This window comes from Balaenoptera ricei, chromosome 8, assembly GCF_028023285.1.
Source record: "Balaenoptera ricei isolate mBalRic1 chromosome 8, mBalRic1.hap2, whole genome shotgun sequence".
Taxonomy (NCBI): Eukaryota; Metazoa; Chordata; class Mammalia; order Artiodactyla; family Balaenopteridae; genus Balaenoptera; species Balaenoptera ricei.
This window is the reverse complement of record NC_082646.1, coordinates 49,170,765-49,184,138: the sequence shown is the minus strand read 5'-3', so window position 1 is coordinate 49,184,138 and position 13,374 is coordinate 49,170,765. Positions and strand designations below refer to the sequence as shown.

Sequence of the window (13,374 nt, the reverse complement as noted above, 5' to 3'; positions counted from 1 at the left end):
TCGAAACATGCCTCTACTGGGAATGTAGTCCATCTGAGCTTTCTAGATCTCAACCTTTGTGTGGCTCTAACAGAAGCATCAAGAAAGCTTCAAAAACAGAGATGCCCAGGCCTCAGCCCAGGCCTACTATGGCATAGGAGGCTGGAGTCTATATTCTTGATAACTCCCCGGATGAGTCCAATATCAAGCCATGTTTGGGAACCACAGGTCAGTATTCATATGCTTATGTTTATTTGATCCACTGCTTTGTTCCAGAGTGGACTGGGGTGGGCGTGAGGGTGGAGTGTACCCATGGGAGCATATTCCTGCATGTTTCTGTAACTCAGAAGAAGGAGATGCAGTTTCATGTGGACCCAACAGACAGGCTTGGTATAGCTCTTGAAATATCCTGAACAGCTAGATATGAGAAATCTTCAGGCTTCAGGTTCCTTTGGCCTCTGAGTTTCTGCTGACTGTAGGAGTTGCAGAAGGACCAGCGAGTGTGAGGGCTCATGAAGTTGCAGATGCTTAGGCCATAGGCTCTTCACAGATCCAGGATGGCTAAAGCATGGCACACATGCCGCCACGCTTCACTCCCCTGCAGGGCAGACATTGCTAATCAATCATCATTTCCTGTTGCACCTAGAGAGGCCTTAGGATCCTAGCAATCAGAGCTGGTACGAGGAATGAAACCTTTCACCCTCCTTGCCATTTCTACCAACAATATCCTAGTCTAATCCTAAATTTTGTTGAGCACTTTAAGTTGCAGTTATTCACAGGGCATGGTTCCAAAAGTGGTGGTGAGCCATTCTCTCTTCTTTCTCTACTCTCTTTCCCTAGGTGAACCCCATCATGCCCTTGACCTTACCTACCATCTGTGAACTGGTAACTCCCAACTTTATGTTTTTCTCCCTAGAATTCTTCTTAAAGAGACTCCGAGGCTAAGAAAGCTTAGAGGTCAGGTCTGAACTCCAGTAGGTAGATAAAAAATGTCTCTGAATGAACAGTTCCTTGAGAGCTGGACTGTTTATTTCTCTGTGGATTGCCACCTACATTTTTTTTTAAATAAATAAATTTATTTATTTATTTATTTATGGCTGTGTTGGGTCTTCATTTCTGTGTGAGGGCTTTCTCTAGTTGTGGCAAGCGGGGGCCACTCTTCATCGCGGTGCGCGGGCCTCTCACTGTCGCGGCCTCTCGTTGCGGAGCACAGGCTCCAGACGCGCAGGCTCAGTAGTTGTGGCTCACGGGCCTAGTTGCTCCGCGGCATGTGGGATCCTCCCAGACCAGGGCTCGAACCCGTGTCCCCTGCATTGGCAGGCAGACTCGCAACCACTGCGCCACCAGGGAAGCCCACCACCTACATTTGACACAGCATCTTATATACCAGCAGATACTCAATAACTATCAATTGTATTTGATGCATCTCCCTGTTTCCATGTGCAATGACGCTATTGTTTTCTCAACCCTTCTTGCATTTTCAGAGCACATCCTCCTGTAATGCTGGCTGCCCCATTCCTTACCCCTCCCAGGCTGGATGGTGTGTGGTAGTCTGTTACCTTGGTGGCTCCCCAGTGAACCATGCCTCCTGGGGTTTCAACCCTTGTGTTATCTTCTCTCTTGGAATCTGGTATGCACCTCTGATTTGCCTTAACCACCAGAATGTGATGAAACTGTACTATGCCAGTTCCATTATGGCATAAACCTCAGGTATCTGGTGTAGGATGGTGTGTCTGTGTGCGTGAGTGTGTGTGTGTGTGCGTGTGTGTGTGTGAGAGAGAGAGAGAGAGAGAGAGAAAATCAGAGAAAGATGGAGAGACTCAAAAAGAAATTTTCCTGGAGCTAAAATGCAGATGCTTTTTTTAAAAGTCAGGTTTTAAAAAAACTATTATCTCCCTTGTTGTTTATCACTCTTATCTCAGGAGCTTAGCAATCTCTATATTTAGGGTTTGGTGAACTAGAGAAAGGGGGTGGCTTCCTCTCATGGCCTGCCTAAAGTTTGCTGACGTCAAACTTCTGTCCAGCCCAGGCCAAGCATCAGACAGAGCTGGGGCTCCAGGTGCAAACTTAAAATGAACCATTCCCATCCATTCTGCTGTAAGTAATAGAAATGAAAACTATACGTGGAAACCATCAGGGAAAACTTATCCCTCAGGTGCAATGCCCCAGGTCCCACTGCATGGCAGGGAAAGAGCAGAAAGCACGGAATGACTGGTCCTCGCCACGGGAACATCAGGCTGTGTCTTAGCTTTGAGCTGGACACACACACTTACTGCTGTGGTTCACAGGCGCGCCTGGAGATTCCTTTTGCCTCGGTGGGTTCTCCCCAGTGGCCAAACTCCAGGGTAGTAACTGAGCTACACTGACTCTTTTTTTCAGGCCCCAAAAATCTTAAGATAACACCCGATTAGCAGGTAGGGGCAAGAAGGCGGAGCTTTTATTTGCAGGACATTTGGAAAGAGACAGGATGTTGAAGGCAGGAGTCAACGTTTCCCAAGGTTCTTTCTTAAAACACATCGTGTTTGGCCTCAGGTTGCTGACTCACCCAGCGCTGCCCAGGCCGGGCATTCCATCACGGGGCTACTATATTCCCAAGAGAGCCTGGGAGACTGGCTCACTCCCCAACTACAGTATCCACAGAAACATCTGCTTTAGCTTATTAGAAAGTTAAAACAACCAAGGGTCAACCCCTTGTCTTTTCCACCTAAGGACACATTCCTCTTGGCTGACGCACACCCCTGCCCAAGGGTTCACCCCTGGATTCTGTGAGTGTGTCTGTGAGACTGTGAACTGATTTTAATGATGATTTGAAGAGCCTCTTACATCCTAGTTTATTTAACCTTCTCACACGAATAGCAAGGCTTCTCTGTGGGGAATCATGGAATGACTACTGACTCACTAGATATGCAACGAGCCCTGAAAACAGGAAGGAAAAAACCGGCTCTCAAAGCCAAATTCATTCCCTTCTCTTGTCATCCACAGGTAATTGTAAAAAGCAGTCTGGCCTTGGAGTCTGCAGACTCAGGGTCAATTTGCAGTCCTGTCGGAAGCTGCGGGACCTGGGACAGGTTCCTTGGCTTCTCAGAGCCTCAGATTCCTCTTCTACAAAATGGGAATAATAAAACCTATCCTGCCAGCCACGCAGGGATCTTAAGAGGTCTGAAGAGAACGCTGGGGCAGGGAGGCATCTTAAAGGACAACTGATGCTTACGTTTTCTCCTGTGACAGTGCCCCCCAGAAGCCACTCAACCTGAACTTGAACTTGTTCTCACAGAGTCCCCTGCATTGTGGGATAGCTCGGATTTACTTTGAGCGGAAAGCCTCCTCCTTTAGCATTCTACCAATGGGTTCTTCTCCGGCTGGGTATACAGAAACAAGTCCAGTCCCTCCTCTGGAAGAACAGCTTTCAGACTTCTGGAGGGAGGACCGCACCCCCGGTACCCACAGAGCAGTCCCTGTGTCTTCTCCCCACTAGGCTGAGCCTTTGGCTCCTGTCACTGCCGCGGCTATTGTTCTCCAAAGGCACTTTAGGTAATTTACCAGCCTCAAGCTATCTTGTCTGGAACTGAATGTCATATTCAGGATGATCTAAAAGGGGGAGAATTAAGCAGGACAATCACCTCTCGTGTTCTAGATGATATGCCTCTGTTCACGTAGGCCAACCCTCGAATTGGCTGTTTTGGTGGTCATGTCTCAATAGCAGCCCTTCCTTCACAGTCTCAGCTTCCAACCCTTGACTTTCTGATTACCTCTTTTCTTTCCAGCTTATTCCATCTGGTACCCAACTCAATAATTCTCAGGCCTCATCAGGACCTACTGTCCATTGCTCATACCACTGTTCCTCACCCCTCCTCTCCAGCAGGGCCTTATCTGTCCCTTCTTACCCGGCCTAGGCCTCATGATGCATCATTATAATCATCCCCTTGAATACACTCTCAATTCCTTTCTCTCTCTTTTTCTCGCTTGCCTGGCAAAAATCCCAACCCTGATTAAATCCTACTCTCTGCATCCAGACAGTGGAAACTGGCTAGAGAAACTCACAGAAAAGGTTTAATTGACCTAAGTTAAATTCATGATCAGTAACGTCAAGGAGGCCCACGGAGCCGCCCAGCAACCAGCCTCTCGTTTGGACGTGCCAGTTCTTACCTCCTGCACCTTAAACCTCCACAACCTCTGTCCCCATCCTCGCTCTCAGCAGATGACCTTGTCCTCCAACGGGGCTCGCACACACACCCCCTCAACATCTACCCACCTGCCGGCATCTGTGCCCAGGGCGCGGCCTTCCCTCTGTGTGGATGGGCTCTGTGCTCCCACCTAAGACGAAGCTCCCAGGTGTGCACTGGACTCTTGGCCACTTGCTTATCAGCATGCCTACCTCCACACCCCACACTCCATTACCAATTTCATCTTCCCTCTAGGATCATCCCCATCCCATATAACTTCAGTATTACTTTCCCTCATCTTAACAGATGAAAACAAAAAACACAACAACAATCGAATGCTTTCTTCTTATCCCCAGATAAGGAATCCAGGTGAGGAGACTTTAAAGTTTAGTAACCTGCCCCAGGTCAATGACCAGGAAGTGTGGGGTTGGTTTGCCCACCCCCAAAGCCCACCCAGATGAGGCTTCCTGGGCTGCGGAGGCCACAGCAGCTCTCTCTCCAGCCCACCGCTCTGGTTCAAGTGGCTGAACTCAGACAAGGAAGTACTTTGCCAAGGACATCCAGACCAGCCCTGCCTACCTGGGCACTCTTGGGACCGCAAGAAAGGCTGGAGGTTTTCAAGCGAAAAGGGGACCTGCTGGGTCTGCAGGGGCCTGCTGAGCTGCTGAGACAGTCTTGACTGACTTGCCTGTCAGACTCAGCGTGGGAGAGCGGGGGGCAATGATGGCAAACAGATGGGGCAGGCCAGGGGGGCAGGAGCTGCCAGCGTGGTGCACCCCCGTGCAGAGACGACACCTCGTAAATCTCGCAGGCCCAGCCCGTGTGGCCTGCGGTGGTGGTCCATTAATGCTGCCTGGTCCTTGGAGCCGGAAAATGACAACTAAGGTGGCCAGCTGCCTTCCAAGCCATTGCGTCAGAAGGGCACACTTCTCTCCCCCACTGCTAACAGCATCCCTATTCCTGCCGGGAACCCAGGAGACCTCGGCCAAGGGGGGTTTTCCTCCCGGGACATCAGATACTTAACTAGCCGTCATCCCCTCCCCTCCCTTCTCTGCTCCCAAAGACTCTCCCAGAGAACAAGCCCATCTGGCTTTGAGATTTCCGAGTACACGGCGTCAAGTTGGAATTTTCGGACCATCCGGAAAAGCACGCATCTCTGCCAAAACCCGCATGGACTTAGTCATGCTATCTCTTAACAGTCCTCTTTCACAAGGGACAGACTGACCCACTTACTTGTCCGTCACGGCCTGCATGAACTCGTCCAGAAGGTCGTCGTACTCCTGCCCACGCACGCGCCGGTGCTTCAGGCCGATGTACAGAGGGTCCCTGAGCAGCTCCTGCAACGGACAGCATCCATCTCGTCAAGTGTCCTGGGTTAGCGGGAAGGAGGGGGGAGGGGGGGAGGGAGGAGGGAGGAGGCAGCTCCCCACTCCCACTCCCCAGGTGCTGTCTCTGGAAGGGTCTGGAAGCCAAGCCACTGATGGAGGGTAGACCCCCAGGGGTCCACACTTTAGGAATCAAGGATGATTTGAACAAGCAAAACTCTCTGATACAGTCTTCCAACCTCTAGCTGCAGCTCTGGGTTCATTTCAGGGTTTCTCAACAGTGATACTATGGACATTTTGGCCTGGACAGTTCTTTGATGGGAAGGCTGACCCACATATTGTATTGACAGAACACTTAGCAGTGTCTCTGGGTTCTTCCCACTTGAAGTCAGTAGCACCCCCAGTTGTGACGTAAAAAAGATCTGTAGACTTTGCCAAATGTCTCCCTGGGGGACAAAACGGCCTGTGCTGAGAATCGCCCCAGGCAACATCTGGATTGAGGTACTGGGTCTTGTCCAAAGTCACTCACCTAGACTCAAATTAGAAAACATTCCCTCCCTCCCTTCCTTCCGTGAAAGCTTACTGAATACCTAGCATGTGCCTGGCACTGTGTTGGTCCCTGGGGATACAAGGATAGACTGATACAACCAGAACTTTCCATTCAAGAGAGAGGCCCACCTTAACGCCTGCCTGTGTTAGGTGACCCCCCACTCCACCTCCTGCAGCTCTCCTGTCACAGCTTTCACACGCTGTTTGGTCATCCTCTCTGTCTGCCCTGGTCTGATGACCACTCCCGCCTCTTCTGTACCCCTCACACACACCCCTACGCAGAAATCAGCGGGCTCATTCGTGCACGACACATTTACTGACCCTCTACGCCTGCTGCCATCAGGCCTGTCGGGGAATTTGTAGGTAAGGGATGGTCGCTGCCTCTGAGGTGCTCACGGCCTAATGCAGGTGGCTGATGAGTAAGCAAACTCTTATTACAGAGTAGAGACATTTCTTCGGCACAAAGCATGGCACCTGGCAGCACAGAGAAGGAGTGCAGTAATTCCCACCGGGGGACGGGTGGGGATGGTGACATGGAAGAAATGGTCAGGCTTTAAAAGATGGGCAGATGTTGCCAGGTGGGCTGGGCTCTCGAGGCTTAGAAATCAGCACAAAGAAAGGTTGGGGACTGGAGGTAGAAGGAGGAAGAAGTACCTGGTGACCTGGTGCGTTTAAGAAATAGGAAGTAATTTTATGTTTTCGGGTATTTGGAAATTATCTATTTTTGTGTCCCCGCCGCCACAAATATGAGCTCCTTGGGGTCAAGGTTTTGTGTTATCGTCATCTCCATCTGGACTGCTCCGGCAGGATTCAGAGACAAGGATGTCATGGGTCCTGCCCTCAAGGGGCTCAGAGTCAAGTCTCACCTCCACCACTGACAAGCTGTGTGACCTCAGGCAAATTACGTGACCTCTCACAGCCTTCCTCTCATCTGTCAAATGGGGATAAAATACCAGCTGTACAGGGTGATCGTGATGAGGAAATGAAATAATACACGTGAAAGAGCTTTGTGAATCATAACATATGCTGTAAAGTAATGGCAGCAGCTTTAACTTTCACAGCGTTTGCTCATGTGTCAGGTACTGCTGAGGGAGGGGAAGCCACAGCAAGGTTAAACAGCTGCCTCTTTCTTGGGCTAGTAAGTGGAGGAATCCGGATTCAAACTCACGGCTGCCAGCTCCAGAGCCCATGGTCTTAACCACGGAGCAAGGCTGCTTAGGTGGCTTATTCTTGTTTAGGACACCATTCTAGCTCCATATTGTCTTGTAGGAGGTGGTAGGGCAAAGGTATAGTGGACAGAAAAGACCAGGAAATATCTGCCTTCTCAACCCCTCACCCCCGATCCTGGGTCCACAGAATCTGAGGTGGGTTTAGCGCTTTCTCCAAGGAACCACACGGCTACATCAGAAAGACAGTGAGGTCTAAACTTCTTTTCTCAATCTCTTTGCCTCCTGGGTTATGCATCCTTGAGATTGTTTAGGACCCTGCCCTGGCAGGTGTGTGTGTGTGTGTGTGTGTGTGTGTGTGTGTGTGTGTGTGTGTGTGACCAAAGGATGAGAGTGGGACATATATGGTGCCTACCCTTCCACAGGCCACTTTCAAAGTGATCATCTAAAAGCCACTTAGAGGCAGCAAACATCCAGCCAAGGGGGATCAAGGAAGTAAATGATGATGTAACAACTAGATGGACAACTAGGCAGCCATTGAAATTGGTGGCTTTTAAGACTATGCAGCCACCTGGACAAATGTGTATGAGATTATTCAAAATGAAAAAAGCAGGATACAAAATTGCACAGATACCACAATTTCAACTGTCTGAAACATACAAACAGCCTGCAAAGGGCATACACATAAATGATAAAAATAGTCTAACTCTTGGCACTTGCAGAAAATATTCACTTTTTAGTTCTTATAGAGGTGAACGGGTCCACGGTAAATTATAATCTGTAATGTTTCCAAATCACAGATTGGTTCAGTAGTGCATTAGGCTGCCAAGAGTGGATTTCTCAGGGCTGCATACACAGTTTCTGGGGCAGGTCCATTTCTCCAGTGGTACTGAAGAATTTTAGGATTTTCCAAAAATTTCTCAGTATATCTGCACTTAAGATGAAAGGTCAACACTAATCAGGTTCTACTGAGATGTAAAGGTGACTATAAGAAGCTTTAAAAAAAAGTCCTGATATTTTATAATATTTATTTTATTTATAATAAAATGTTTTATGTCTGAAATACTTCAAAACTAAGTACTCCAAAAAATTGGGAAGAGTGTTTCTATATGGAGATGACACGAAAATATAGCTTCTTATACTTGTACAGAACTTTCTGGTAATTCACTCCTTATGAATCAAAAGTAGTTTGATCCTTCTGTCTTACATACTCTCATGCCCATTTTACAGATGAGGAAGGTGGAGTTCAAGAGTTTAAATAAATTGCCCAAACTCACACAGCCAGAAAGTATCTAAGCTGAAACTGAGCCTTGCTTTGACTGGGTCTCATGACAGCGCCCTTTCCACCCCATCATTTGACATTGTGGGGACCAGGGAATGTGGGTTCGGCTCCTGACCCTCCCGGTCCTCCTGGAAGAGTCCAGTAGTGGCTGGAAGGTCCAGCTGGTCCTGTAGACCACGTTGGGGAGCAGTGACAGCCTGAATGGGGTCTGGGGAAAGACCGTGTCCACATCTCCAGTCAGCTGGCTTTCCTTTGGCAGGCGGGAAAATGACTTCTCAAAAACAGCAGAGGGTGGAGCTTCCACACTGTCTTGGTACCACATGGAACAAGAAATCCACATTCTGCCCTGTGTCCCACCAAGTGATTGGTTACAAGAATGACTGCCAGCAAGGTGTGGGACTATGAACTGGCCTGGACCCTCCCCTGGCAGCCCTCCTCTATCCTGGACTTTCTCACATAAATGTTAAAAAGAGAAGTTTTCAGAAGGCAGTATTGCCAGATAAAATACAGGACACCCAGTTAAATGTGAATTTCAGATAGGAGATATATATATATATATATATATATATATATATATATATATATATATATAGTATAAATATGCCCCAAGTTTTGCATGGAACATACTTACGTTAAAAAATGATTAGCTATTTATCCGAAATTTAAACTTAACTTGCATCCTGTATTTTTCTTTGCTAAATCTGGTAACCCCATCAAGAGAGGCAGAAGGAGTCTTGAAGCTGGGAGGCAGTGTGCTGCAGAGGACAGGGCATTGCCTGGCCCAGTGGCCCTGGTCAGATGCTCTCCCGGAGCACCCTCAGGACAGCGTGGTTTTAGACTCAGAAGGGGCTCTGGGCTTTGGAATCGTACACACCTGGGTTTGAATTCAGGCTCTGTCACTTAACTAGCTCTGTGACTTGGGGTACTTGTCCCTGCTTCATTTTACTTCTCTGTCCAATAGGGATAGTAATGATCTCTATTGCATAATGCAAGCTCTTTGAGGAAAGGGTCCTTATTCATGTGCATCTCCCTAGTGATGTTTTACAGTGCTGGCGCATCGCAGGCCATTAAAAAGTGTTTACTGATGTGAGTTGCATTTATTCTAGGACTGGGCTAAGGAGATGCTGAATTAAGAACTAGGAAAGTCTTAGAAATCACTTGGTTCGGCTTCCTCCAAATGAGTTTTTGAGACCCAGAAAGGTTAAATGAACTGCCTAAGGTCACAAAACGAATTTGGTGGAAGCAACAGGGTGGAAATGACAGCTTCTAGAGCAGGGGTCTTCCCAGGTGGGATCAGCTTCCTCACCTCTGAGCCTGCTGCTTCCCCTCTGCTAGGTAGTTGCCAAGTTCCCGTTGGCACTAAGTAAGCCTTCAGGTTAAGGCTCTATCCAAAGCAGATGAACCAGAGTTTCCTCCTCTGCTGTGTGAGTTGAATATACCCTCCATGGCTGTGTGCCTGGCTCTTTCTAAGGTGAAAAATCTTGCAGACTAAACGTCATGGAAAGCAAAATGGCTGGTTCGTCTTCACTTGCCATATCATTGAGCACTGGGTGTAAGCTGGAAGAGAGACGAACCTCTTGGTCTGGAAAAATATTTATCTTGCAAAGCAACGGGCACATGAAGATGTTACTCAGAGAGCATCTGGGGGTCTGGGGAGGTCATGGGATTGGGTTCACAGTGTGGACATGGTGCACTTTCCTCCTCTGGGTGACAGTTATGCCCACCACGTATTTCTCTGGATGCTCAGTTAAGCCCAAGGGTAAGCTACAAAGATCCTAGGAAGGGCCCCTTCACTGGTCACATGTGCACAGAGAGCCTGCGCCCGATGGCACCACGGGTGAATGCTGACTATTTATGAGCTGCAATAAAGACAATCTTGCCAGGTGGAAGGAACCCTTCCATACCCAGCTCTGTGGGCGATCCCACGCTGCCTCAGCAACCAGTAACACCCAAGGCACAGTCTACCAGGCTCTGTTGATAATCTGTCCCCTCCATCCCCCTCTTTAGTCATTTCCACAGAGACTTTCGCAGCATCTCCTTGAGAGGAAAATTCCACTGAGGATCAAGACTTCCGCAGGAGAAGCCAAGCCCTGGGTTGTCCCACAGAACCTTTAGCACAGAGTGGGACAAGCACTGGGCTTGGACTCAAACCTGGGGGGAAGCCATTTCTGCCCTGGGGCCCCTTTACCCATGTGAAACGAGGGGGTTGAGTGACAAGTATTTACATGTAATATCTGGTAAGTATGATATCTAATGTGAACAGTCTGTGACTCTGCTGTGTGTGTATGAAACAAGATGTACAAACCAATCCACACACAGACACAAGGGAGGGAGGGCCGGAGCAGGTGCCCTGTCTAACTGGGCGGGGCTCCCTCCCCCTGGCCCTTTGGAACTTCATCACGGGATGTCCCTCCTTCATGGGATCACGTCTCACATATTTATTTTTCCAAACCTCCTGGCATCGGCAGGTAAAAGTGACTCAGAGTTTCAGGGCTGTAGATAGCAGATGTTTTCCTTCAACAGGAAACCTGGAGGGGTGTTTTCTTTGACTCTGATTAAAGCTCCTTTTGCCTCAGGAGTTTTTTATAGAGACATACACACAGATGGTCTAGTTGTTCTGAAACCAAAGCCTTCACAGCAGCACCCTCCCTGCACTGCCACGAGAGACGGAAGCTGCGAGGCGGAGCTTCCCTCTCCTGTTGCTGTGGCTTGCTCTGGGTGAGAGACGCGCCCCCAGACTTCTAGGGGAAAAATCTTGCAAACTGATTATTTTTAAAAAAGAACTCTAGTGTGGGAGATCACATAGTCAATGCATTTGAAAAGAGAGAAATCATTGTCTTCGGTCTTCCCAGTGTTGGCCTCTTTGTAACTTTCTTGAAGAAGGTCACTGGCGGGAGTTCACCTTTCTTTGTGGGGGAGGGCTGTGAAAATGGCATCGGTGTGCCCTAGTTTGATCCTGAGTGTCCATGGAACACAGACTGTGTGAAACACCTACTTTCTCAGTCTTCATTACCCAGTCTGTGACACAAATACTTGACATCTTGGAGCAGTGTGCCACAGTAGACAAGGCCACTCTGGTGCCAGAGAGACCTGGGTTCAAATCCCAGCTCCAACACTTAGAGCCGTGTGACCTGAAGTAAGTAGTTAATGTGTGTCAATCTCAGTTCCCTCATCTTAAAAAGGGGAGAACAGTATCTCATACAGTTGGTGTGAGAACGAAATGAGATTGAGGCACTTCCCCGGCGGTCCAGTGGTAATGAATCCATCTTCCAATGCAGGGGAGGCGGGTACGATCCCTGGTCAGGCAGCTAAGCCCACGTGCCACAACTAGAGAGAGAAAACACGCACGCCACAACTGGAGAGAAGCCTGAGCGCCGCAACAAAGAGCCCGTGCACCTCAACAATAAAGATCCCGCCTGCCTTAACGAAGATCCTGCGTGCCCCAACTAAGACCCGACGCAGCTAAAAAAATTAATAAAATAAATAAATAAAATAAATAAATATAAAAAGAAAAAGAGAGAGGATGAAATGAGATTGAAATATACAAGGGCCCAGAACTATGCCTGGCCGTTGCAGGTGCTGGCATAGGTCTTACTGGACGTGGTGAGAACTGCTTTCTCTCGCGTCTGTGGTGTTGCATGGCAGGTCAGGCTGTGCCCTGTCCCCTCAGCTGGGGAATCCTCTGGTCCTTCCACAACTCTCTCCCTTCCACACCCAGGAGGGAGAGCTGAGGCAGAGGCCGAAAGCCCCAGGGGGGGGGGAGAAGCAGACACTTTGAGGAGACGTAACACGTGAGCCATTAAAATGATCAATTAGGTGACAGTGTTGAAACACTGACAACTAAAAGATTCCACCCACGCCTGGCTCTCATTTATCTCCCTCAGCCTAGCAGAATGCCTGACACCTACTAAACACTTCATAAACTTTAAAAAAAAAAGTAAAGAGAAAGTGCCCACAAAATAATCTTCATTGAAGAAATCAGAACAAAATTAGGGGCACAGTATGATTAATTAGGTAATACTGTAACTACATCTATGTATACGCACAGAGAAACATCGGACAGGAGCACAAACGTAGCAGAGTGGGAGAAATGCCATTTCCTTCTCCTCTTAAAATTTTGAATAATGTTTTAAAGTTACTTTAGTAATAAAAATTCTAAAAGTCAAGACATAATCTTTACTCATAAAGCACCAAAAACCCGGGCAGGCAGTGTGGTATGGTGTGGGGAGAGGAACACTCATGTGCATTAGGACCCCACTCCTGCCACTTCTAGCAGATCTTCTTGGGCCAATTAATCTCTCTGGGCCTCAGTTTCCTCAGCTGTAAAAAGAGGGTAATAACTGAGCTCCACTCACAGGCTTATTGTCAAGCTTAAACAGGGTGGTCTGTGAAAAGGGCCTGGCCCTGATTACTCATAGTTTCTCACCATCTTTTCTGGTGGGTTTGCTACAAGTTGGCACTAACTCTAAACTTTAGCACATCATTGCTGAGTGCTGGACCTTCAGTGATAAAGGATCTAAGGCATCTGCTAGAGGCAACCAACACCCTTCCAAGGGATGCAGTGGCCTCAGAATCAGTCTCAAGCCGTTCCACTTCTTGCCTAGAGCCAGCTTTTTGGAGAGAGAGAGAGAGAGAGACGGTCTCAAACAAATCCAGTTGGAACACGGCAGGAGGTGATGGATGGGAATAGTATCTAACACAAAGTTTGCTATACTCATCCACGTTTGTGCGGTTCCACACATGTCCTTTGTGGCTGAGGGACAATTTCAGCAAAACCCAGGCGTGTGGCTGGGGAGGGGAACCACAGTGCAGAGCAGACCTTGAAGATGGGTCTTGATGAGCAGCTGTAAGGCTGTGCCACCATGCAGCCTCCCTTCTCCTAGGCTGGCGGGGAGCATATGGAGGAGAGA

The 13,374-nt window shown here is 48.5% G+C and overlaps 1 protein-coding gene across 2 annotated transcripts in view; it reads right to left on the bottom strand.

Moving 5' to 3' along the window:
- ME3 (malic enzyme 3) overlaps positions 1-13,374 on the bottom strand; it is a 327,811-nt gene that overhangs the window by 40,212 nt on the left and 274,225 nt on the right. For both annotated transcript variants that reach the window (XM_059930621.1, XM_059930622.1), the window contains exon 7: positions 5,376-5,479. In XM_059930621.1, the coding sequence (XP_059786604.1) occupies positions 5,376-5,479 (104 nt within the window). The remainder of the gene's footprint in view (positions 1-5,375; positions 5,480-13,374) is intronic.